The following is a 24,715-nucleotide window of genomic DNA, read 5'->3' as shown; positions in this document are numbered from 1 at the left end:
TTTTTAAAAATATTTTAAATGGTTGGTAAAATTCACTTATAAAGCCATCTGTACTGGAATTCTTTATGGGAGGTTTTTTACTCATGAACTTAATTTCTGTAGATACTGGGTGATTCACATTTCCTGTTTCTTGTGGTCAGTTTTGGCAACTTGTGCCTTTCAAGAAAATGTGTCCATTTAAGTTCAATTCCTGAGAATGTTAATGTTCCAGACTGACCCTGACCTTCCCCCATCAAAGGTGCCCTTGTTTCCAACAATCCACCCTCTCACTAGCTAACTAGGACTTACCCTTCGGAGCTCTGCCATCATTTCCTGAGTTTCTAGCAATTGTGTGTCGGACTTCCCATGTGGGGCCAACACATGTGTTAGGGTTGGGGCTGGATCTCCCAGCTGCGTGCTTCCATGGCACGGGTAATCTCTTTCTTAATAGTCCTTCCATTTGTACATCTGCCTTCCCAATCAAACACTGGCCCACTGTTTTGCTTATCAGGGTATCCCAGCACTTTGCAGAGATCTGGCACAAGACAGACATTTGATAAGTACTTACCAGAATTAAATAGAATATGACTTAAATGGAGAGAACTGACTTGTTTTACAGAACATCGCACAGGGGACCAACAAAGTCATGAGAGCTGCTTAAGGTCACAATGTTCCTTCCTGGCAAGGCCAGAGAGAAGACAAGCAGTGGAGTGGTTCCCAGCCATACTTGTCCTGAGGGATCCCACTTATTTGTTCTACTCAAGGCTCGGCACAGGCTGGGGCCTGGGTAGCCTAACTCACTGCCGATACCCCAGGACTTGTAGGGGTCGGTGGAAGAGCTCGACAAAGGTCCCAAGGAGCGAAAGGAGGAGAATTTCAAATGCCACTGTAAAAAGTTTCACAGGGGAAGGATGTTTTAAGGATGCCCTCGCTTTAACCCGGAAAGGCTTCTCCATGGGTGCAAGCAGGCACACGTTTGCCAAGTAACCTCCGAGACTCTAACTGCTTCCAAACTGGGAAACTGAGGCCCAGGAGGCAGAGGGAGGCGTCCTCAGGTGCCAGCAGAGGAGACCAGGAACCGTGGCCCGACTCTTCCCCGCGGTGGTCGTCTTGGCTTCTGCTGTGCGCTGGCCGGGGTCGGCACCGGGAAGGGTGGGGGACGGAGGCGTGGTGGGGGGTCCGGCCCCCCGGAGGGTCAGGGAACCCTGCAGCACCGCGGGTCACGCCTGGGTGTCCGGGAAGCCGGAGGGCGGGTCCGGGCGGCGGAAGCCACCCGGGCGCCCGATTCAACAGCGCCCGTGCTGTCTCCCCCGCGCCGCCCGGGGCTGCGATCGCGCTTTGCCAGGCAGCGGAGCGGGGCCTCCCTCGGCGCGGGCTCGGGGATCGCCCGCAGGAGTCGCCGCTTGCGTCTCGCAGTCCCCGGCCCGGAGCACACTTCCTTGTTCCCGAACCTCAGACGTGTCGTCTCGCGAGGCTCAGCCGCCCGCCGAAGCCTCGGCCCTCCCTCCGCGCAACTCCGAGGTCCCCGCGGCGCTGCGGCTGGAACCCGGGCCCTGCGCTCCAGCCCGGCGTCGCTCCCGCTGCTCTGCCCGGCCGCCGGCCCGCGCTGTCGGGGGTGGGGAGCGAGGTGAGCGCCGGGAGAGCCCGCCACGTGGAGCGGGGGAGGGGTGCTTCGGGAGCCGTGTTTACCCGCGGGGGTGTCCCGGGGGTCGGGGCCGCTGGCTGTCCCCCTGCACTGTGTGTGCGGGCTTGCCTCCGGACCGACCGGGAATTCGGCGAGGAGCGAGGATAACATATTTTACCGAACTTGAGCCACGAGCCCGCATTAGTTCTAGGTAACTCCTCGGTTCATAGCTTTCCTGCTGCCCTGCGGTTTTACACGCCTCCTCAGATGGCAAAGCTGGCTTGGAAAGCGGAGGAGCTCACAGCCGCGGGCAGGAGGAGACCACCCTCTCCTGGCACCTGTGCTTTGCCAGGCCCTGGAGCTCTGCAGGGTGCCTGCCCTTGGGAGACCCTCAGTCGTCCTCCCCTTCCCCCCCCCCCCCCCCCCCCCCATCGCCAAGTAATCTCGGGCCCTTTAGCCCTGTTGACAGCAATCACCGAAAGACCCCTGGGACTCCGGGCTCTTTCTGCTTAAGTCAGAACATTTTTCCCTGGTGTTTTGAAATCGAGGTCAGCAAGAATGGAAAAAGAACGCTGGCGACTCGGCAGGCTGCAGAATGAAAAAGTCCCATAAATGTAAAACAAGGGAAAGCAGCTATATGTTACCCCATATAAAAGTAGCAAGCCCAGCCCCTGGCCCCAAAGAGCTCTTTAACAGGATTTACTTGCTGAAGCCGTTGGACTTACGGTTACCACTAGTAAGGGACGTAGGAAATGGTGAATATATAGACATAAGGAAAGGGGGAGCCAAGAATGGGAAGGACCGCTAGACTCCCAGTTCAGTTCTGCTGTGTGAAAGCCCTTCTTTTCTGAATGCTGAATTTGGGCCCTGAATACTTTTGTCCTTTTGCAGATGTTCACTCTGCCTCAGAAGGAATCCAGGGCACCTGCCACCTGCCCGGGCCCAACCTCCATCCAGGATCTAGACAGTAACTATGGGGATGATCTGGAAAGAGAATGCTCCAGAAAACCAGACCGGAAGCTGCCAGAGTACTGTGGAGCGAGTGGTCCCACTGCCATGTTGTCCTCGGACAGCTCCTGCCTGTCCTCGAGAGGAAGAGTCATTAAGTGGTTCTGGGACTCGGCAGAGGAGGGCTACAGGACCTACCACATGGACGAGTATGATGAGGATAAGAACCCCAGTGTGAGTGAGACCCCTGTGCTCACTGGAGCCCAAGGGAAGACTGCAGGGTGGGATGCTCTACCTTGACCAAGAAGTTGTTCTAGATGCTGGGGTTGCAACTGTGAGCAAAAGCAAAATTCCTGCCTTTGTGGAGTTTTTGTTCTAGAAGGGGAGGCAGATGGGGAGCAGACCAAAAAACATCCCTATAATGATAATAAGTGCTATAGAGAAAATAAGGCAGAGTGAAGAGGATAGAGAATGATGAGGCGGTCTGGAGATGTTGCTGTTTTATGTAAGGTGGTCACAGATGGCCACTTTCCTAAGGTGACAATTCGAGTGGAGACCTGAGGAAAGCAAAGGATTATATTAGTTACCTGTTGCTGTGTAACAAATTACCTCAGATTTCAGCAGTTTAACAGACGCATTTCATAATTTCTGGGGTTCAGGCTCTGGGTGGGTGTCTCAGGCTCGGAATCTTCTGTGAACCTGCATTGAAGCCATGGTTGTGGTCTCATCTTAGGCTTGACGTGGTCGGGGTCTGGGGAGAGGATCGCTTCCAGGCTCGTTGGCGTGTGTGTTGGAAGGCTCCAGTCCCTCGTCACATGGGAATCTCCACAGACTGCCATGTGACATGGCAGCTGGCTTCCCAGAGCAGGCGCTCTGAGAGAGAAGGAGACACCATGCATACCCAGGATGGAAGCCAGGGCCTTTATAACCTATTCTTGCAAGATGTCCCATCTGCATATCTTGTTTGTCAGAAGTGGGTCAGTAGGTCTGACCCACACTCACGGGGAAGGGATTACACACAAGGGTGTGGACACCAGGAGGTGGGGATTGCTTCCTGGGAGCCATCTTGGAGGCTGCCTATCCCAGCGAGCCCTGCAGATACCTGGGGCGGGGAATGTTCCAGGCGGAGGGAATAGCCGGTGCTAAGGCTCCAGGTGAATCTGTGCTTGATGAGTTCAAGGGACGGCACAGAGGCCACGATGGCTGGAGTGAAGCCCCGCGACTGGCAGGGGACGAGGTCAGAGAGATCAGGCGGTGGCCTGGAGATGGAGACTGTGGCGTCATGGGACGCGGACAGGCTTCTGGTTTGCGACACAGCACAGTGGAAGGCGTTGGGAGGAGGAGCAGTATGATCTGATTTTGGCTTTCAGAAGAGGCCTGGGGCTTAGGCTGCTGTGTGGAGGTCGGGGTGAGTGCAGGCCGGCAAGGAAGGAGGGAAGCCATCGCAAGAAGGGAGACAGGAAGCTCTGGCGGCTCGACAGAGGTCTTAGCCATGGAGTTGAGATGACGTTGGGCTGTACACATATTTCTTTTCTTTTCTTTTCTTTTTTAAAGCTTGTATTTATTTATTTGACAGACAGAGATCACAAGTAGGCAGAGAGGCAGGTGGCGGGGGGAGGGGGGAGCAGGTTCCCTGCTAAGCAGAGAGCCTGATGCGGGGCTCGATCCCAGGACCCTGAGATCATGGCCTGAGCTGAAGGCAGAGGCTTTAACCCACTGAGCCACCCAGGCGCCCCTGAACACGTATTTCTAAGGTAGAAGTGACAGGATTTGTGAACAGATTAGCTGTGAGCAGAGGAGCCTACTGCTCTGTTCCTCAGAGAGTGAAGGAGCCATGCCTTTTATTGGTCAGAATATTGGCTCATTCAAGCTTGGCTTCCATATCCTGCTTCCTTCCTCATTGCCCCAATACCTCAGGGGTCAGGGGTTAGAGAGCATGAGTTTCCCTGGGGACTCTATGGGCGACTTGAGTTGTGCCTTCCCCACTCTCGCTCCTATGAGTGGGTGCCTCATGGGGTGGGATCAAGGCGGTGTGTGGTTGCACACAGTCTCCCAGGGGACCATTTCTGCCAGCTACGGAGCCCTTCCTGCTCCGCATGTATCCTTGTTCCTGGTCCTCCCAGAGCACTGCTTTACGTTGTACCTTGTTTTGTACCACAAACATGTATCGGGTCTTACTAACTGGTGGTTTCTTGGGTGTGCATCCCCTTCAGGGACCTTCCCATCCAGTGGGGGACATAAAGCATGTCCGTCTGTCCTTGTGACCTGGAGGCAGAGAGTGAGCAGTGCTCTACAGGGGGACAGATCATGAGTTTTGTGTTCCAGAAGAAGGAAAGATCCTTTCTAGCTGGGGTTCTGGGGAGGTTTCCTGGAGGAGATGGCCTTTGAACAGAGCTTTAGAAATGGGAAGATGGACCAGGTTGCTGAGAGGAGGTGGGGCTCAACAAGGCTAAGGAAGGGGGTTTGGGAGGGTGCGATCGTTCCCGCTTTGCTTTTCTGCCTCCGTGTGCATTTCAGGCCTTTCCCTTTGGGACCACTTGGCTATGCTCACTCTGCCTCCGTATCTCTCTCTCCAGGGCATCATTAATTTGGGCACCAGTGAAAACAAACTCTGCTTTGACCTGCTCTCCACACGGGTAAGTCCGGTACATGTCTGGGAGCCATCAGCAGCTCCCAGGGCCCGTCTGCTCTTGGACTTCCTGGAAGGCTTCCCTGACCAGAGTCTTCCCCTTGCCTCTGCACCCCTGGCCTGAGAGTCTGCTCACCCCGGTTCCAGATCTGCCTCAGGGACAACTTTCTCTGTGATCTTGGGCCAGTCACTTCCCTGTTCTGCTCCTGCTTTACCTCTTCCCATACTCAGTCCCTCCTGTTGCCTGGGTCCTGCTCTCCCAGCAGGGTGGCGGTGGTGAGGGGACACTCAGTGGGGTGTGGTCAGCATTTAACAACTGCCTCTGGGGTAGGGAGGACTCTGATTTGTAGATTTTGCCAATTCTCATAGTGTAAATACTCCCGGCTGATTTCAAGCCACGGATGTGACGTCCTTGCACACAGAGATGGAAAAAAGATTTGTAGTGTCCCCACCATGCAGACGCAAAGATGGAAATAACCTCAAGAACACACGTAAACATGTAGTAACATAGGGATGCCTGGGTGGCTCAGTCGGTTAAGCGTCTGCCCTCTGCTCAGCTCCTGATTCCAGGGTCCTAGCACAGAGTCCTGCATTGGGCTCCCTGCTCAGCGGGGAGCCTGCTTCTTCCTCTGCCTGTCACTCCCCCTGCTTGTGCATAGGCTCTCTCTTTCTCTGAGAAAGAAATAAAATCTAAACAAAATGTAGTAACATAATCAGAAGCAGTGATATTTTAGTTACTATGCTTGTTTTTAATGCAATTTACTTATTTATACATTGACATAATTTAATTTTTTTAATGGCTGTTTTTTTTTAAACACAGCGTGTAAAATTCCTGGAAATGTAAGAAGCAGATTTCTTGAGCTGGTCCGAGCCCTTTCTAGCAAACCACTGAAAATGCCTGATAGATGTGTCTCCCAAGGCCACAGACTCCAAGTTTGGGATTGTAGAGAGAGCGACGCACACCCCAAAGGAACTTATTTCTGAGGGTGGCAAATCCAAGACCCAAGGGGAAAGGGGTGTAGGAAGGGGGCTCAAGATGCCTGTCCTATCCAGCCAGTTCCCTGCTGCACTGTCCAACAGAGATAAAATGTGAGCCATGTATGTAATTTAAAATTTTCTATTAGATAAGTAAAAAGAAACTGGTAAATTCATCTTAGTAATTAATGTATTTTATTTACCTCCATATATTGAAAATAGGACCATTTCAACATGTAATCAATCTAAAAAATTAAGAAATGTTACATACTGTTTTCATATCACGTTTTTCAAATCCAGTGGGTCTCAGTTCAGACCAGCCACATTCCAGGTGCTCAGGGGGCTCACGTGACTGTGGCCTTCCCACTGGACGGTGCGGCTCTCCGGGCGGCAGGACAGACGGGAAGGGTTGGAGTCATATACAAGTGGCTGACTGCCCTTCTTCTTTTGGTCCACTCCCTAAGACTTCTGCCTTTCTTTGACATTGTGTCTGTGATGCCCGGGGAATTACTAACCCAGCGCCTGGTCAGGGTGGGGATGGTGTAGAAACGGCCACACTTTCCAAAGCGTAAAGTTGAGCTGAGCCTGCAGGAACACAATGGCCCGAATCCCTCCAGAAGTCGGAGCCAACACCGAGGGGATGGCGCCCAACTCTGGGATCCCTTCTGTCACCCCAGGGAGCAGCTGAGTAGCATGGTCTCTATCACTGCTTCTACCAATCCATCCCTCTGGGTTATTTATGTATTTATTTATTCAAAAGATTTCTTTATTTATTTGAGAGAGAGCATGCGCACATGCAAACATGGGGAGGGGCAGAGGCAGAGAGAGAGAGAGGGAGAGAATCTCAAGCAGACTCCCGGCTGAGCAGGGAGCCCGACATGGGGCTCGAACTCATAACCCTGAGATCATGACACAAGTGGAAATCAAGAGTCAGATGCTTAACCGATGTGCCCCCACTCCTCGGGGTTTTTTAGATGGCAGTGTTGTAAACAGAGCACTGGGTTAGGAGTCAGACCTTCTGGGTTTTGTCTTGGCTCTGCCACTTGCTAGCTCCGTGACATTGGCTGAGTCACCTCACTTTCTGAAGCCTCGGTTTCCTCCTCTGCAAAACAGGCAGGAGAAGGCTGTGCCCGTGCTGCCTCTCCCCTCGTTTCTCTGATGAGCAGACCAAGCCCAGGCTTTCGTGGTGGGGGCCGTGTGGATGTGGGTGGAAGCGCCACGCCGGCGGTCACCCCGAGGGTGTATGGCGCTCAGCCTGCCCTTCCCTCTGTCCCCAGCTGAGTCAGAGCGACATGCTGCGGGTGGAGCCGTCCCTGCTGCAGTACCCCGACTGGAGGGGACATCTGTTGTAAGTAGCTGCCTCGGGCTGGTGGTTCCCAGCCCGGGGGTTGGTCTTGCTCCCAGGGGACATAGGACATCTAGGACATCTGGAGACACTTTTTTTTTTTTTTTAAAGATTTTATTATTTATTTGACAGAGAGAGAGATCACAAGTAGGCAGAGAGGCAGGCAGAGAGAGAGAGGGGGAAGCAGACTCCCCACCAAGCGGAGAGCCGGATGTGGGGCTCAATCCCAGGACCCTGGGATCATGACCTGAGCTGAAGGCAGAGGATTTAACCCACTGAGCCACCCAGGCGCCCTTCTGGAGACACTTTTGCTTGTCCCAGCTGGGAAGGGGCTCCTCAGGCATTTACTGGGTAGTGGCCGGCCCTCATAACAAAGAATTATCCCGCCCCGGATGTGACTATGGCAGGTGGAGAAAACCTTCCTTGGGCCGAGGGCCATCCTGGAGGTCTGGCAATCATGGGGTTTCCTGGAGTGTCTGTGGGGTACCAGGGCCTCTGCGGGTCTCACCACAGCTTGGGAGCTCCCTCACTTGCTTCCATGGGTCTGAGGCAGGCAGAGGGCCTTCAGGCATGGAGTCCTTCTCCCTGCTCTCCCAGTAGTTTTAGAGGAAGCAGGATCAGCTTCGGGGGCTGCTGGTGGGGGCAGCCCCACCCACTTTTCCTCCTGGTCCAATGGGGCGAGTTCAATAATGCTAATTGGAGCTGGTACTTAGTGAGCACTTGCTGGAGCGGCTGCTGTTCCAGGGGCCAAGCAGGACTGGATTCCAAAGCGTTCGTTCCTAGGTAATGAGGATGGTGGGCCCTGGAGATAGCCCACTGCCTTGAGTGTGGGCTCTGCCACTTACCAGCAAGTGACTTATCTCCTTCAAGCATCCGTTTCTTTGTCTGTAAAATGGGAATAATAACAGCATCATAGGATTGTTATAAAGATTAAATGAGTAAAATTCCCCACGTAATTCCTGCATGATGGAAATGGTCCAACCGTGACTCTGACGATAGTTACCGTTATGATAGCATTACTATTACTAGCTAGATCTATGTGTAGGTGGAGTGTTACTTTTCATATCCCTGAGGCCAGGGGATTAAGGGGGTCGGGTGTCCTAGAACTACAGAGAATGCAAGTGTCCATGTGTGGGTAGTGATGGGGCAGGGGACTGGTAGGTCCTGCGACATGGAGGCCACGCCGATCCCGCTGCCTGCATGGGAAATCAGAGAAGGATGATGGTGTCTGTGTGAAGATTCACCGGGGGAGCTCTGGGACAGACTGTGGGTTGGGGATCCTCTGGCAAACAGTGATCATCTCTCCGTCTGATCTCTAGCCTCCGGGAGGAAGTGGCCAGATTCCTGTCTTTCTACTGCAAGAGCCCCAACCCCCTTAAACCAGACAATGTGAGTTGCCCCCTCCTCTGCTCTCCCCTGTTCTTCCACCCACCTCCCCCAATTTTGACTGGGCAGGGGTAGGGTGGGCTTGGGATCTGCCTTCCACTCGATTTTGGGCTGTTTCCGGGTAGAATTAGGAGCACCCCTGCCCTTTGTCTTCCTCATCCTAGATATTGAGGACCTAATTTGGTTAGAGTTTCTGCTCCAGTTTGTTCAATGCTCCCTCCTTGCCTCCGTACCTTCAGGCAAGACTCTCTGAGTGATCAGCTCCCTCTTCTTGTTCTGTTGATCCAGAGCGGGGCCCAAAGGATAAGCAACACAGGCACTTGGCTGTCAGTCAGGAGAGGCCTTTGGCTTCCTCTGGTGGCTTTGCTGTGACCGAGCCACACAGGGCACCAAGTTGGGACCCAGCCCCCGCTCCCTGCTAGCCTGGGTACAGCTGTAGGTCCTTGCTCCCGCCTGGATGGATACTCATCTTTGTCAGCGTGGATGTGTCACCCACAGGTGGTTGTCCTGAATGGCTGTGCTTCTCTCTTCTCTGCTCTGGCCATGGTGCTGTGTGAGACAGGGGGTAAGTGACCCATGGCCTGCTCAGCTTTGGGGGCTGCCCTATGCCTGCGGTGCCCACAGTTGCCTGTCTTTGTGGCCTGTGTCAGAATGCCTTTGGCCATAGCCAACGACGAGGCTGCAGGGGGCTTAACGAGCGGCTTGACCGGATGTCTGGTCAAGATACCTGGATGTCCACAGTTTTGGAGGAGGTCGACGTGATGCCGGGGTTCGGGGCTTGTCTCTGTGATGACCTTGGTTTTTCCTTTCATGTGCAGGCTGTCAGTGGGTCCTAAAGGCAGGGAGAAAGGGGAAAGGTTGTGCCTCGCCTGTGTCTTTGTTTTATTGGGAGGGGGCAAGGGAGATACTCTTTCCCAAAGAAAGTCCCAGCGGAGCTCCCCTTTATGTCTTCGTGGCCAGAGCCGCTGCACAAACCCATTCCCAGAGCAGCCCCAGGCAGACGGGATAAGTTTGGTTGACTTCAACCAAGCATGGTTCCTCCCCAGAGGCTAGCAGAAGGCCCTGTTTCCTCGGACTTACTGCTGGTCATTTCTGGGAAATCTGGTGCTCTCTTAGCCAGAAAATTGGAATGGCTGGTGAGTAGGCAGCCAGTAGTGTCCCTCAGGATCCATAGTGGGACTGAGAGCAGGTCCCGATCGGGCTCATTGTCACCAGAACAGAGGCCCCCTCATGCCAGCTTCGCTAACAGGGATTCTGGGTGATAATTACTGACCACGTGTTATGTTGCGGGCACAGCCTAAGGCTTTACACATAGGCCCGTTTAATCCTCACTTCTCGCCTCTGAGGTGGGTTCTGTGCTGTCCCCACATCCCGGATGAGGACATTAGGGCACAGGGGCTTACATGACTTGTCAAATTCACATACAGAGACAGGACCCAGGATTTGAACCATAAGAAGAAGATTCGTCGCAAGGATAGGATAGGCGATTTCCTACCTGTTCTCGAACAGCCAAGAACGGGGTCAGTGTCACACTGTCCACCTCTCACAGGGGTAGGGTCCTCCCCTCTGTATCTGCAAACCTCTCTCTGGACCTTCCTCAACTCCACCCACTCATGACCCTTCTGCTCAGGTGTACATGCTCAACCTCACGGGCGTCTGTGCTTCCTGGAGCATGTCGTGAGAGAGAGCCTGTGCCAGGTTTCTGGCCCGCCAGTGCCTTGGCTCCCTCGGGTCCCTCGTTTCCCTCCTGTCCACTCCCCATGGCTGGGCTGGGGAACATGTAGGACAAAGCTGCCCCTTCCGGAGCTGTGAGTGGGGTGGGCCGGGGGAAGGGAGGGCAGCTTGCCCGCGTATCCCCTTCAGAACTGGAGGGACGCCTGCCTCTGCCTCAGGGTAGACCTTGGAGGTCATCAATACTCCCCCATTCACAGCTAGAATGTTCCACACGACGTGCTTCCCCACCAGATGGCCTCAGCCTTGTGTTTGAATGTCCCCAGGGAGGGAGAACCCGCTCGTCCTGAACACACTCTCTCTCTCTGGGCAGTTCTGCCTGCTGTCCCGTTTGTCCATCTGTCGAGCCCAGATCACCCCGCAGCTTCAACTCCCTGGATCCGGGTCTGTCCTTGGAGTGAGTTAGCACGTGGGGTGCTTCAGAGGGACCCTCCGAGGTTCAGTGACCTCATCGGGAAAGTGAGGGTGACAGGAGTACTGACATCACAGAGCTACTGTGAGGACCAAATGAGATGACACACAAATATATGTTTAGCCCAGTTTCCAGCACGTAATAAGTGTTCAGTAAATGTCAGCTACTGATGATCAGAGAAGGGGCTCATCTCAGTGGATCCAGGTGTTAGAGCTTGGGAGTTGAGAGACAGAGTGTATGCCTGGGGTTCCCCCAAGGACATGGAAGGCTGGGGAGGCCAAGTGGAGCCTGTGGGTGATGGGGGACTAGGGTGATCTGGCTGGAGGATGACAGGCCCTGAACCATTCCTTCCCTCAGAGGCTTTCCTGATCCCTGCACCTTACTATGGGGCCATCACACAGCACGTCTATCTTTATGGCAACGTCCGGCTGGTGTGTGTCTATCTGGAAAGTGAGGTAAGAGTTCTTCCTCTCTGTGAGTTTGAGGGCAGCCGTGGGAGGGAGTCCATGCCGAGATCACGGCTGCAAGGAGGGTGGAGCCCTCTGTTGCCCATGGTGGTCCATACCTGGGTTCCCCTGGGGCTCCCCAGGTCCCAGCTCTGAGATCTCTGGGTCAGCATAGAAGCCAAGGGCAGCCGCAGGGAGACTCCATCAAAATGGTGGGGTGAGGAGGGGACAGAGCAGACCTCAGCGTGTAACTTCTTGGACACCAATCAGAGGGTCTCTGGGGCCTCTTCCTGACTGAGAGTGCTGAGCTATCCCTGATGTGATGGCATGGCCGGCAATGAGGGGAGGGACCCTGCCAGGGTTTTTTCAGAGACTGTTCCAAGGAGGCTAGAGATGACTGTTAGGAGAGGCCCCAGAAGCTCAGGTTCGGGGGAATCGCTGAATTGGGCCGGTGACTTTTCTCTCTCTTTTTCCAGGTCACTGGGCTGGACACACGTCCCTTCCAGCTCACCGTGGAGAAGCTGGAGATGGCCTTGCAGAGAGCCAATTCTGAGGTCTGGGGGTCAAATCAATCCCAAGGCTGGGTCTGGGCAGGGCACAGACTTCCGGTGGCTGATCTCATCCTGGGTGTGGAGTTGGCACTCCGTGGTGGGGTTGGGGTGTCAGATGGCCCCAGAGAACCATTCTGGGGGTCCATCAGGAGCCTACCAGTGGAGGGTCTTCCCACTAGAGAAAGATTCTGAGACCCGTGGGAACTCGAACACCCCTACCCCTGCTCCAACTGACTTTGGTCAGGGGGTCGAGTGTGGAGCTTAGTGGTGTGCCGTTCAGCAGTCTCCCTGGTGATCCGAGGACCTGATTCCCCTGTCGCGTCCCTCTTTGAGGGGACCTTCTGAAGAAAGGCAGAGATGAGGGTTACTCCTCCCGTGGTTCCTTTCCAGTCTGTGGCCAGTATGGTCACACATGCCTCCTGTAGGAATCTGAAAGTGCAAACCCCCGCCCATTGTTCTGCCAACAGAGGCAGCCTTCACTGGCATTTGGGCCTCTTGCCTCTGGGCTTTGTTCTCTGCCTCTGTTTTCTTTCCTGGCTGACACATTTGCACGTATGATATCTGCTGCAGATACGTAATTCTCTGCCCTTACCTGCTTCACGCTGGGTCCTGAACACGTTCCCATCCCATCTCCCCCGGATCCCACCCAGCCGCCAGCCCCAGTCAGTGGGAGCGTGTGGCTCTGGTCTTTGGGAGGAGCTGAGTGTTTCCTGCCCCACTGGTGCTTTCAGGGTGTGAAGGTCAAAGGTCTCATCCTCATCAACCCCCACAACCCTCTGGGTGACATCTACTCCCCAGGAGAGCTGCGGGACTACCTGGAATTTGCCAAGAGGTGAGGCACCCCGCAGTCACCCCACAAAAACGTCCTGGCAGATCAGGCTACGGGCGCAGGCCTTGGTATGGACTCTTCTACCCTGTTCACTCCTCTGTGGGCCTCCACCCGCTTTTGCCCTTCCCCAGCACTGGGATGGGGGGCAGGGTTTGTGGGGGTGCTAGGGTTCTCTCTCCCTCTTTCTTTCTAGGTAGGAAAACAGCTGTCCTACATTTTGCCCCCCAGGGGCCAGGAGCCCTTCTAAGCTCTTCACATGCTGTATCTCATGCAGTCCTCCCAGTCACCCTATTAGTCATCACGTGGTCATGGTCCCCAGGTTGCCGAGCCCTCAAGTGAGGAGTGGAGCCAGACTCGAATCTGGGTCTGTCTGTACAAACCTGGTTTGCACTCAGTTGGGCCCTTCTTTTGCGGATGTGCCCGAGGCCTTTGCCTCTCCTCCGAGGTGCTTCAGAAGCCCATCATCTGCGTATGGATCTTCCTGTGTGAAGCGTTAGACACAGGGGAAGGTGTTTCTGGAACAAAGTTTGGCAGCCCTGGGCCCTACCATGGTCCACTGGGTTTCTCAGTCATTGCTTCCCCACCACGGGGGACCTATTTGACCCGCAGACCAAGCTGTCTCCTCCCCGGCCCTGCCCCTCCAGGCATGAGCTGCACGTGATGGTGGATGAGGTCTACATGCTATCCGTGTTCGAGAAGCCAGCGGCCTACCGCAGCGTCCTGAGCCTGGAAGGGTGAGGCTGCTCTGCCACAGCCACAGGCCCGGCTCTGCCAGCCCCTGGTCCCCCGGTCCCTGGTGGCCCCGCCCACATGATGTGACCTGTCCCGGGGCAGCTCCCTTCCATCCCACTGATTTGATCCCACTGTCCCCAGACCCGGTGAGGAGAAGATGGGAGGGCCGGGCTACATCAGGGTTTCTGAGAACTCCAGGGAGGGGCTGGGCCGTAGGCTTCCTGGGGTGGAGGGGCTGCGAAGGTGGGAGCTGGCCTCCTGTGCTGTCCGCTCATCTCCAGAGTGGCTTCAGCTGCATCCATCCATCCACCCGCTCGTTCGCTTGCTCCGCCCATCCTTCTGCAGCCCCAGCCCCATGCCAAGCACTTCTAGCTGTTTGGGCGTTTTCATTAGATTTAGCCTGAACCAAGAATCTGGGCTGAAGGAGTTTTGGAGACTCTTGGACCAGATCACCCGCAAAGTCTATAAATGCGGCATTGAGAGACTCTCACGGTTCCTGGTATGTGTTCAGAACTTTGGACCCCGTGAAGTCCTTTCCATTGGTTCTCTCAGTGGGTCCTTGCGAGGCTCTGCCAAGCGCATGGTTGCGACTCCTGTTTGTTTATGGAGTAGGACAGTGAGGCGCAGAAAATGAACGACTTGTCACCTCCTCTGTGCCAGACCCTGCTTGGTGCTGGGATATAACAGGGACTGAGAAAGACGTAGGCCCCTCTCAAGCGGAACTTTTATTTCTAGCCAGAAAAAACATTTTGAAGATTTTATTTAGTTGAAATAAATGAAAGACTCCACACATGCAGGAGGGAGAGGGAGAGAGAGCCTTAAGCGGACTCATGCTGAGGGCAGAGTCTGATGTGAGGCTCAATCCCACAACTGTGAGATCATGACCTAAGCCTCGACCAAGAGTTGGATGCTTAACCGACTGAGCCAGCCAGGTGCCCCCAGAAAAAAACATTTTAGTGGCGAAATACACAGTCATTTGATTGTGGCTGTGATAAGTGCTAAAAAGGACAAGTCTGGGGAGGCATGAGGGGATCTGCTTGGGGTCCCCATGGGCCCAGGCTGCTGCGAGTGGTCAGAGAAGGTCTGTTTGAGGAAGTAGAACTTGAGCTGAGCTCTAGATCAGGGATCAGAAAGTATTTTTGAATTAGATGTCAAATATTTTAGCTTTACAGGCCTATGGTCTCTCACTCAACTCTGCCATATGGCACGAAAGCAGCTATAGTATGTACATGAAAAAGCATGGCTGTGTTCCAGTAAAGCTTTATTTACAAAAACAGGCTGTGGGCTGGGTTTAGCCTGCAGGCTGTATTTTGCTGACCCTGACTCTAAAGGATGTGTAGGAATTGATGATTCAAAAAGGTGAAACCAGGGCTTCACACAGACACAGAACTAAATTCATCCAAATGTGTATGAGCTTTTGTGGATCTGCATTGCCTCTGTCCCCACCTGTATTCTCTGCAGGCTGCCTGACCCCCAGAGGACCCACGTGATGTGGGCGACCAGCAAGGTAGGTTTCTGGCTAGCCTCGGGGATGTCAGGGAAGTGGGAGGGCATAGAGGTGGGTGGAACCAGCTTCCTTGGTGGAGGGCTGGCCACTGCCCAGGTGTGCCTTTCTCTGCAGGACTTCGGGATGTCTGGGCTCCGCTTCGGCACGCTCTACACGGAAAACCGGGACGTGGCCACTGCGGTGGCTTCCCTCTGCCGCTATCACGGCCTCAGTGGTTTGGTCCAGTACCAGATGGCACAGCTGCTCCGGGACCGTGGTGACTGCCTGGGCCTGGTCATTTGAGAATGGGGGGTGGAGAGGTTATAGTCAGTTGGGAATGGGCCAGGGATCATGGGTGCTTCTTGCATGAGAAGATTTGGGGTGGTGTTCGAGAACCCAGGGCCACGACTGGTTCATAGCCCACTCCGTCACTTCCTGACCATGTGGCACACTACTTCACTTCCCCAAACCTCAGTTCGTGTGATTTGTCAATTCGAATAGCACCTGGCATATCATAGGCACTTGGTCAACGTGAACTCATCATTATTAGCTGTGAGCGCTTGAAAAAAGAGAAAGTAGAAGCAACAAAGGGAAAACAGTTATAACGGGAGTATCTCTGCCTACGAGGATCTCAGCTAATGGGTCTAGATAGCAAAGGGGATCTATAATTGCCACCTTGTAGTGAGCCCTGCTAGATGTTCTCATTGCGTCATCTTATTTCCCAGAATCCTAGGATGCAGACATTTCCTGCCTTTCCCCTGGTATTTTATAGATGTGGAAATGATTATACACGTGCTAGAATAGCCAAAATTTAAAACGACAGTGACCCTATCACATGTTGGTGAGGATGTGGAGCAGTGGGAACTCTCACGCTGCTCGCGGGTTGGAAGGTGTTGTGGCCACTTTGGAGAGCCAAGTTGCTTGCCGAGTTAAACCCACACTTACCACGTGGCCCAACTATCCCACTCCCAAGCTGTTTATCCTCATGGTCGCACAAAACCCTCCGTGTGAAAATTTATAGCTGCTTTGTTCACAATCACTCCCAAATATTCTTCCATGGGGGAAGGAGGGAACAAAGTGGGACACATCTGTACAATGGAATAGGGCTCTGTGGCGAGGTCCAGGGCAGTACACAGTAAGCTCAAGTGCATTGTGCTGTGTGAAGAAGGCCAGTCTCCAAGGGTGACATGACTGTATGATTCCACTTCGGTGACATTGTTGAAGAGGCAAGACAGGTGACAGAGAACTGACAGACCAGTGGTTGTCAGGGGCAGGGGAGTGTTGGGACTATGAACAGCATGAGGGTGCTCTTTGGGGCCAGGGAACTGTTCGGTGTCCTGCCTGCAGGTGGTGGGTTACACAGATGTATACCTGTGTTAAAAATGCATCAAAAGGGGGGTGGGGTTCCTGGGTGGCGCCGTCAGTTAAGCATCAAACTCTTGGTTTAGGCTCCGGTCACGATCTCAGGGTTGTGAGGTCGAGCCCCGCAGTGGGCTCCGCGCTGGGTGTGGAACCTGCTTGAGATTCTCTGTCTCCCGTTCCCTTTGCCCCGTCTGCACGCTCGCTCTATAGCTCTCGCTTTCTCTCGCTCTCAGAAAAAAAAAAAAAAAAATCAAATCATTTGAAAACCCTCATCAAATGGGACACCAAAGAAAGTTAATAAAAAGCTGAGGATGGGGAGGTGAAGTTGCCCCAGGCCCCACCTCTTGTCAGGGGCCAGGCTGGGACCTGAACGGCAGCCTCCGGGGCTCGGAAGCATCTGTGTGTGCGTGGGCCTTCCGTTAGGATCTGCATCCCGGGGGACCCTGTGTGTGCAGGGCTGGCAGCTGTGAGGCCAGCTACCTGGATTTCCAGTGCTTTCTACGGGACACGGACTATTCGTGCGGCCCCACCCCCACCAGCTGGAGAAAGGATCTTGGCAACTCGTGGCCCTTCTCTTGTCAGCATTGGGACTTGTGGGGCAGTGGTGAGGGCTGGTGAGAGAGTTCTTTGTTGGTTTCTCTTTTCCCCCAAACAGACTGGATCAACCAGGTGTACTTACCGGAGAACCATGCCCGGCTCAAGGCTGCTCACGCCTATGTGGCAGGAGAGCTCCAGGCCCTGGGCATCCCCTTCCTGAGCCGAGGGGCAGGCTTCTTCATCTGGGTTGACCTGAGGAAGGTAACACAGGTGGGGCTGCATGGGTGGGGGAAGCGGGGAGAGTGGTTGAAGCCTCTCTCTGGCAGGTGAAGGGCAGGGGTGTATCCTCTCCCACCTGAGCCCCTGCCACCCTCCCAGTTCCTGCCCGAGGCCACCTTTAAGGCAGAAATGCTGCTTTGGCGCCGCTTTTTGGACAACAAGGTGCTGCTGTCCTGTGGCCAGACCTTTGAGTGTAAAGAGCCCGGCTGGTTCCGCTTGGTCTTCTCGGACAAGGCCCACCGGCTTCGCCTGGGTAAGCGACCTGCCCTCCTCGCCGCACCCTTCACTCTGCCCTCCCGCTTCTCATCCCACCTGTGGCTCCAGCAGCCTCAGCTTGTCCGTCTTGCCGACCGAGCCGCCAGTGCCAAGGGGCTGTCCCTTCTCCTTCCCAGGGATGCAGAGGGTCCGGCAGGTGCTGGAGGACAAATCCCGGGTGGCGGAAGAGCCCTCTTCTTGTCAGACCCAGGAGCCAAGGAGTTAGCACAGGTGAGCTGGTCATCACTTGGTGACAGTAGGGCCTGGTGACAGCAGGGCCTGGCAGCCACCGTGAATCTGAGCCATTTGGGGCTATGGAGACCCACGGCAGATGGGCCATTTGTCAGGAGGGAACCCAACGTGACCTCACCCTCGAAGAAGAACCATTCCTGGCCCCGCTCAGGGCATGGGATAGACTCCTCCAGCCTTGCTGTGCCTCGGCCCCTCCCCCTCTATTAAACAGAACTGGAAGAAACTAGGAGCCTCTGTTGTAATTTTTAAAAAAACTTTATTTTATTTACTTTCAGTGTTCCAGAATTCAGTTTATGCACCACACCCAGTGCTCCATGCAGTACGTGCCCTCCATAATACCCACCACCATCCGCCACCCCCACTCCCCTCTAAAACCCTCAGTTTGCTTCTCAGAGTCCACAGTCTCTCATGCTTCATCTCCCCCGTATTGTGAATAATTTACAGAATGGAGGAGTCATGACTGCTCCCGACCACAAGCTTTCGCCCCCCTGAGGACGTGAAAAGAAAACAACGTGTACCTTCTTTTGATGACACCATCTTTCGTCCTTTGTTGCCTAGAAACAAGTCGGAAGAACAGCGCATAGAAGACAGAGCATACCCAAGAAATAAACAGGAGTGATAGTTCCCAAGTCCCAGGAGGAAGGAGTTAATTCTGTGTGTTCCGATCGTTCTCCCAAGGGAGGGTGTGTGGGCCCCCAGGACACCTGGGACCTGGGACAGGCCTCCACTTGGGCGGCGACAGACAAGACACAGTGGGGGCGATCAGGAAGAGCTCCTCTGCCTCCTCCTTCCTGGCAAGGAACTGCCTTCACCAACCATGTCAAACCCAAGTGAGCCACCCAAGACTGCTGGGGGGAGCATAGGGCTAGACTTGAACCCAGGCTGGCCCTTCCATCCTAAGCAGGCAAGGGGCCACTTGAGCCATCCTCAGGGGAGCTTGAGTTTGGAGCCCAAGTGGGCTTTCTGGACTGACGTTAAAGCTGTGTGCGGAGGACTCTTCTCTGGGGTAGAAAAGCGGTCTCTTTCCTTGCTTCTGTTTTAAGAGAATGTCGGGGCCGTCGTGTGTACTTTCTGCAACCCAGAGTATTTGATACAGGATTCTCTTTCCTCTGCCTTTCTGCCTTTCATCCATTCATTCTTTCTCCATCTTTCCTTGAATACCTTCCACGTGCCAGGCACCGTGCTGGTAATTTCTGTGCATTATTTCTAACTCTGACAATCCAGGGAAGCTGACACTATTATCCTCCACTTGGGAGAAGAGGCCACACATCTCAGAGAGCTGGAATGACATTCTCAAAGTCACGGAGCCAGACAGCATCAGAGCCGGGATTCAAAGTCGGGTGGGTTTGGTTGGAATCCTGTGCTGTTTGTACCCTGCCAAACCAGGGGCCGGCAGGCTGCTTTGACCCTTTCCCGTCCTGAGATCCAGGCTTTGTGTTGTCACCGTCAGTGCCTTCAATTATTGTTCAGTGCCTTTGGCTATCACTCCTTTCTATTCCCACTTCCAGGAAACTCTGCTACTGGGATTTGTTGACTCACTGGGAAGCCTTCAGGTTTTACGGGCCAGAGTAAGAACGGCCGTAAAAACCTCTGTTGTGGCGCTGCCCTTGTGGTTCAGGGCCCCCCAAGGAAGGACCGCTGTGATACACTCCGTTTAGAATTCTCTGAAGAAAGACTCCTAGTTCTCTAGAGGGCATCCAGCTGCCTTCCCAGCAGAGGCAGACCGAGCGGGGTATCGGGCCCGAACGGAGCTCCTCTGTTTCAGTCGGCAGAAGGGGGTGCCTAGGAGCCCCGCTGGCTGGTGCTGGGGGAAGGGGCGTGCTTCATATGTATCGCTCTGCGGAGTCTGGGTCTGGCATATTCCACACCCATCTCCGGTCCCCTGTGGGCTCATGTTTCTGCTTTGCTCCTTAGGACGGCCAGCCAACTGTGCGTGAGCATCGCCCCTGGGCCCCCCTGGGCTGCCCGAATGTCACTTTCTGTCCCAGGCTTCTCTGACAGCCTCACGGGGCTCATGTGAGCTGGGAATGCCTAGGGGGAGTTAACCCTTCCGGGGCGATCCTTGGGTCACAGGGACACAGGAAGCCGCGGATGAATACCTCCGCGTACAGGTGGCCGCTGTGCAGTAGACAATTGTGACCTGCCCCATGGCTCCTCAAAGAAACCCCTGGGGTGGAGCGCCGGGAGCCCAGGGCAGGAGCCTGCGCTTTACCACGCCGCTGGGCAGGATTTCTTTGTTCTCTTAGAATTCCGATCTCACCGTTCCCTAAGGTTGCTCCCCAGAATAGCTACCTGCATCAGGACTCTCAGGGAACCATGCAAAGCCGAGTATACGTGATAGGTCAACACCCCCCACCATGTGTTTCCTGAGCTCACGCTGCTTTCCCAGGCCGGGAGATGCAGGTCCAGGTTTGGGCCCCAAAGTGATCGCAGGCTTGGCCTAATGATCTCTGTGAGTCTTTGCAAGAACCCTCTACCGTTGTCAGTTGCAGGGGGAAATGTTTTTCATAGGGAAATAATATGTTCCCCTTCTTCCATCAGTGAAAATCCCCAAGCTATTCTATTACTGAAGATTCTCATTTACAAGTGACTAAAACCAGCAAATATAGCTCCCAGTTAAACAAAAGGATGGGTGGGTTGATTGAATTAAGTAGGAAGGGGAAGGACAGATGTTGCAGGCAGGGCTCTCGCCTGGAGTTCAAATGATGCCAGCGGATGCGTGCTCTTGTTTTCTGCCTTCTGTCTTCTGCCTTCCTTCTCAAACATGCTTTGTTCAGGGGGTGGCAAGATGGCTTCCAAGCTCCCAGCGCCATGGTGGTGAGAGCAGACACCCCCAGGGTATGCCTCAGCATTCATGTCTCTCCTCTTCCAGGAGGCCAACTGGCCTTCCCTCAGTCATCCGGCCCCTCAGGAGAATGCGGTGCTTGGAGCCCGGGTTCTCTTCATTTGTCTGGTATGTCATTCTAGTGCGTTGACTTTTCCCCTTGGAGCTTCCTTCCTCAGGGTCTCAGTACAACTCCAGAAGCTCCACACATCACCTCCTCACCAAGCGCTTCCAGAGACAAGAAAGAGAATATGGTTTCTGGTGCTTCCTTTTCATCTTATTTCAGTCACTTATTCCCCCATATATATAAAAAAATTATATATATATATTCGTCAGGCCTCACATTTCTAGGGGCTCTTTATATATTCTCCAAGTGAGCGCTTTGCCAGATACTCTGAACTCATTCACATTCATACTCAGCATTTTCTTCATCCTCCTCTGGAACATGGAAATGACCTGAGAGCATTTAACTCTTAACTGCTTTATATTCATCTCCTATGACATTGTTGACGAGTGGTTTAGTTCATGCCTAGGCTGTTTGCCAGCATGTTTGTTCCTTCTTCCTCCAGAAACTGCTTTGAAGAGTCATGACAACCCCAGTTTGGGTGAAGACTGGACAAAACAGAACCTCTACTTTTCACACTAACATTTTTAATATCATGATAGTTGCTACACAACTATCAACAGGATGTTTCATGTCTAACACCGTGTTTCCTTGGACTCCATCACCCTAGTGACAAGAGTCGGGCTGTCCTTCAGAATGCCAGGGAGGTCATGGTAGTCTCCCCAGCCACGGACCAGTTCAGCCAGTATGCGTGTGAGCAGATCCGTCTGAAGATACCCCAGCTCCCAGCCCCTCCAAAGCTTAGCTTTCACATCTGTGAGTCCTGGAATTCGGGCATCATAACGGTGATGTCAGCTCTGTTGGTGGCTCCCTCAAAGGCCCACGAGTACTCCAAGGAGGGCTGGGAATTCCTGAAGGAGCCAACCAAGTAGCCTCTCAGAGGAACCCACGTGCTCCAGTCAGGAACGGGGGCACCATAGATCTGGAGACTCCGGGCTGGAACTGGGACCCCACCCCAAGGGCAACTCCCAGCCTTGTCAGCTCAATAAAGGACTTTGGAAGAGTTTAAAAAACATATGTAGGCTATATCCCAAGGAGAGTTACAGATACCAAGCATTTGGTCTAGTATTGGTCTCAGGCATCTCTTGAACTTCTGTTGGAACACGGCTTTTATCAATTTTTTAACATGGAGGTAAAGTTTACATACAGCAAACTGCACATGTCTTCATTGTAAGAGTCAATGACTTTGATGTCTCCATCTGTGTATGGGTTCTGAGTTCCAAGGTTCCAAGGTTCCAAGGTTCTGAGTCTGCCCATAGGCACCTGTGATTCTGGTTTCGCTCTCCATGCAGCAATTTCCCAATCAAAGGAGCCATGTAGTTCTTCCCTTTTGTGTCTGGGCTATTTTGTTCAACTTAATGTTTTGAGATTCATTGACATTGTTTTAGGTATCAATAGTACATTCTTCCTCTCTTTTTCTTTGTAGTAATATCTGCTTTTTCATTCTTGATATTGTAGCTTTTGCCCTGTTCTGCTTTTTTTTTGTCATGGTCAGCTTTATAATGATTTTATCAATTTTTCTGGATTTATTCGTTTTTTACAATGAACTATTACTTTTGTTAATGTTTTCTATTGTATATTTGCTTTCTAATTTAATGGGTTTTTTTTGCTTATATGTGAGCTATGATTTTTGCATAAAGGGAAAATGATTATTTTTTGCTCCTTTCTTCTGCCTTTACGTTTTCCTCATCACTTGCCATAGCCATTGTTTTTCACTGATATAAAGAAAAAATGCAAAACGTTTTTCCCTGATATAAAGAAAAAATGCAAATGTTTACCTCATTAGAAGAAAGGAACTGCAAAATATTGATCTGTAGTTAATGGCGTGCCTTCGATAAAATATTCAGATATTAACTACTGACAGCTGCAATTTATTCTGCATACAGCAAAGGAAGGGGCCAACAATGGTTGGATCAATATGTGATAAGTAGTGTGAAATGTTAATTGCATAGTAGAGATGGTAGTAGATATGTGGGTATTTGCTGGAAAATTCTCCCAACTTATTTATATTTTTTTACCTTTCACCCCCTTCGCCCATTTCTCTCACCTCCCACCCCCACCTCCAGCAACCACCAATCTGTCCCCTGTATCTGTAAGCTTATTTTTCTAAAATTTGTTTATTTGTTTTTGTTTTTAGATTCTAATATAAGCGAGATCACCCAGTATTTATCTTTCTCTGTGTGACTTATTTAGCATGATGTCCTTGAGGCCCATCGATGTTGTCCCAAGTGGCAAGATTTCATTCCTTGTTATGGCTGAATAATATTCCATGGTGTGGGGGCACCTGGGTGGCGCCTTGGTTAAGTATCTGACTCTTGGTTTGGGCTCAGGTCATGATCTCGGGGTCATGATCTCAGGGTTAGGAGGTTGAGCCCCGGTGTAGGGCTCCGCACTGGGTGTGGAACCTGCTTAAGAGTCTCTCTCTCCCTCTGCCCCTACCCCCTGCTCTCTTACTCTTGCTAAAATAAATAAATATCTTTCTTTAAGATTGATTTTATTTATTTATTTATTTATTTATTTATTTATTTATTTGACAAAGAGAGAGAGCACAAGTAGGGGGAGTGAGAGAGGGAGAAGCAGGCGCCCTGCTGAGCCGGGAGCTTGATGAGGGGCTCAACCAGGACGCTGAGATCATGACCTGAGCTGAAGGCAGATGTTTAACCAACCAAGCCACACAGTCACCGCAAATAAATAAGTAAATCTTAAAAAAACCCCAAACAACTTGTTGTAAGAAATATTCCATTGTATGTATACATATCCTGTTTTCTTTATCCACTCATCTATTGATGGATTGTTTCCATATCTTGGCTATTGTAAATAATGCTGCAGGGAACATGGGGATAAACATCTAGTTTTAAATCTCCAAATTTGTCATGTTTATTTTTATAGTTTGGTACAGTCAGTGTTTATTGTTGTTGTTCTTGGTTTAGTTGGAATTTGTCTTGATTTACCCATGAGTTTTATCGGTTTCATTGTTTGCCTTTTGTACCTCATTTCAGTCCTTTCTTCTGGTTCTAACCTTCTTTTTCCCTGAAGTACATCTTTCAGAAATGGTTAGGAAAGGTTTATGGAGAGTAAATTCTTTCTATTTTTATTTGTCTGAATATGTCTATTTCTCATTCTTGAAGGATGGCTTTGCCAAGTATACAATTGTACATTGACTACTAGCTTGTCTTGGCCTTCTTACGATGATCTTGGGCCTTCTGTGTTTTGTTTTTATTCTTGTTGAGAAGTCAGCCGTCAGTCTTACTGTCCACCTGTTACAGCTACTCTCAGCTACTATCTCCCTGGATACTGCTTCTTCATTCTCTCTATTCCCTCCTATGGGATGTACGCTGGCCTTTCCTCCTCCGTCCTCCCTCTCTTTCAGCATCCTTGTCCATCTCTTTGTTTCCCGCTCAGTCTGCATTCTGGGTAGTCTGTTCAGATCTAGATCCCAATTTGCCGACTGTGTCTCATCTACTGTTTAACTTAGGCATCGAGTCCCTGATTTTCATGTTTAGTGCTTTTTCAGTTCCCTCGGTCTTTTCAGAAAATATCATCTTGTTTGTTTCTCATGTTGACATTCCATCTTTCAAGTCTTCGAGCACCATAAACTTACTTATTTTATATTTATTTCTCACAATCCAATGATCTGTGGTTCTTGGGGGTAAAATGTGTGCTGTTTGTAGTTTCTCCTGACTGGCTCATTTATCATGTGCTCATTTCAGATCGTGAGCTTACGTTGGCTCAGGTTTCATCTGCCAGGATCCTGGGCAGGCTGTGTGGAGGTGTGACCCTCCATCTGGGGGTGGAGGTGAGAGGGGTTCATGTGTTCCTCTTCCAGTGCGACCAACCTGGGTTGGTAATACCTTGTATTACTCTCTAGGCTTGGAACTTTCTGGACCATGCTGGTAGGTATAAATTCAAATCCCACATTGTTGTGAAACCTGATGTTAAACCTGGTGTTTCTCCACTCTCTGGGCAAGATGCACAGTTTGTGGTTTGTTATTGACGTCAAGTCGGTTCT

The 24,715-nt window shown here is 52.2% G+C and overlaps 1 protein-coding gene across 2 annotated transcripts; it reads left to right on the top strand.

The window, feature by feature from the left end:
- The first annotated feature begins 1,418 nt into the window (after window positions 1–1,418).
- On the top strand, window positions 1,419–18,390 carry LOC111150231 (1-aminocyclopropane-1-carboxylate synthase homolog (inactive)). Of its 2 annotated transcripts, XM_022507656.1 has the most exons (16): window positions 1,419–1,606; window positions 2,495–2,785; window positions 5,128–5,187; window positions 7,433–7,503; window positions 8,820–8,889; window positions 9,385–9,451; window positions 11,387–11,484; window positions 11,952–12,029; window positions 12,758–12,858; window positions 13,500–13,589; window positions 15,049–15,094; window positions 15,209–15,350; window positions 17,091–17,233; window positions 17,351–17,504; window positions 17,644–17,737; window positions 18,203–18,390. In XM_022507656.1, exons 2-15 carry the CDS (start codon window positions 2,495–2,497, stop codon window positions 17,730–17,732), a joined length of 1,500 nt encoding a protein of 499 aa, XP_022363364.1. In that variant the 5' UTR covers window positions 1,419–1,606; the 3' UTR covers window positions 17,733–17,737; window positions 18,203–18,390. The 2 variants fall into 2 exon arrangements, with proteins under 2 accessions (XP_022363364.1, XP_022363363.1); XM_022507655.1 differs by having other exon boundaries at window positions 15,049–15,350.
- The last annotated feature ends 6,325 nt before the right edge of the window (window positions 18,391–24,715 follow it).

This window comes from Enhydra lutris, unplaced genomic scaffold (genome assembly GCF_002288905.1).
Source record: "Enhydra lutris kenyoni isolate GAN:26980312 unplaced genomic scaffold, ASM228890v2 scaffoldscaffold22, whole genome shotgun sequence".
NCBI classification, from domain to species: Eukaryota; Metazoa; Chordata; class Mammalia; order Carnivora; family Mustelidae; genus Enhydra; species Enhydra lutris.
The sequence above is the reverse complement of the archived record's forward strand: the minus strand, read 5'-3'. Positions and strand labels throughout refer to the sequence as shown.

What these genes read in the sequence shown, in the direction of transcription:
- LOC111150231 (XM_022507655.1), top strand. Translation starts at nt 2,495, where the DNA reads ATGTTCACTCTGCCTCAGAAGGAATCCAGGGCACCTGCCACCTGCCCG. An exon ending in GACTGGAGGGGACATCTGTT is followed by an intron (nt 7,504 to 8,819) that starts GTAAGTAGCTGC and finishes TCTGATCTCTAG; the next exon opens with CCTCCGGGAGGAAGTGGCCA. An exon ending in TACCTGGAATTTGCCAAGAG is followed by an intron (nt 12,859 to 13,499) that starts GTGAGGCACCCC and finishes CTGCCCCTCCAG; the next exon opens with GCATGAGCTGCACGTGATGG.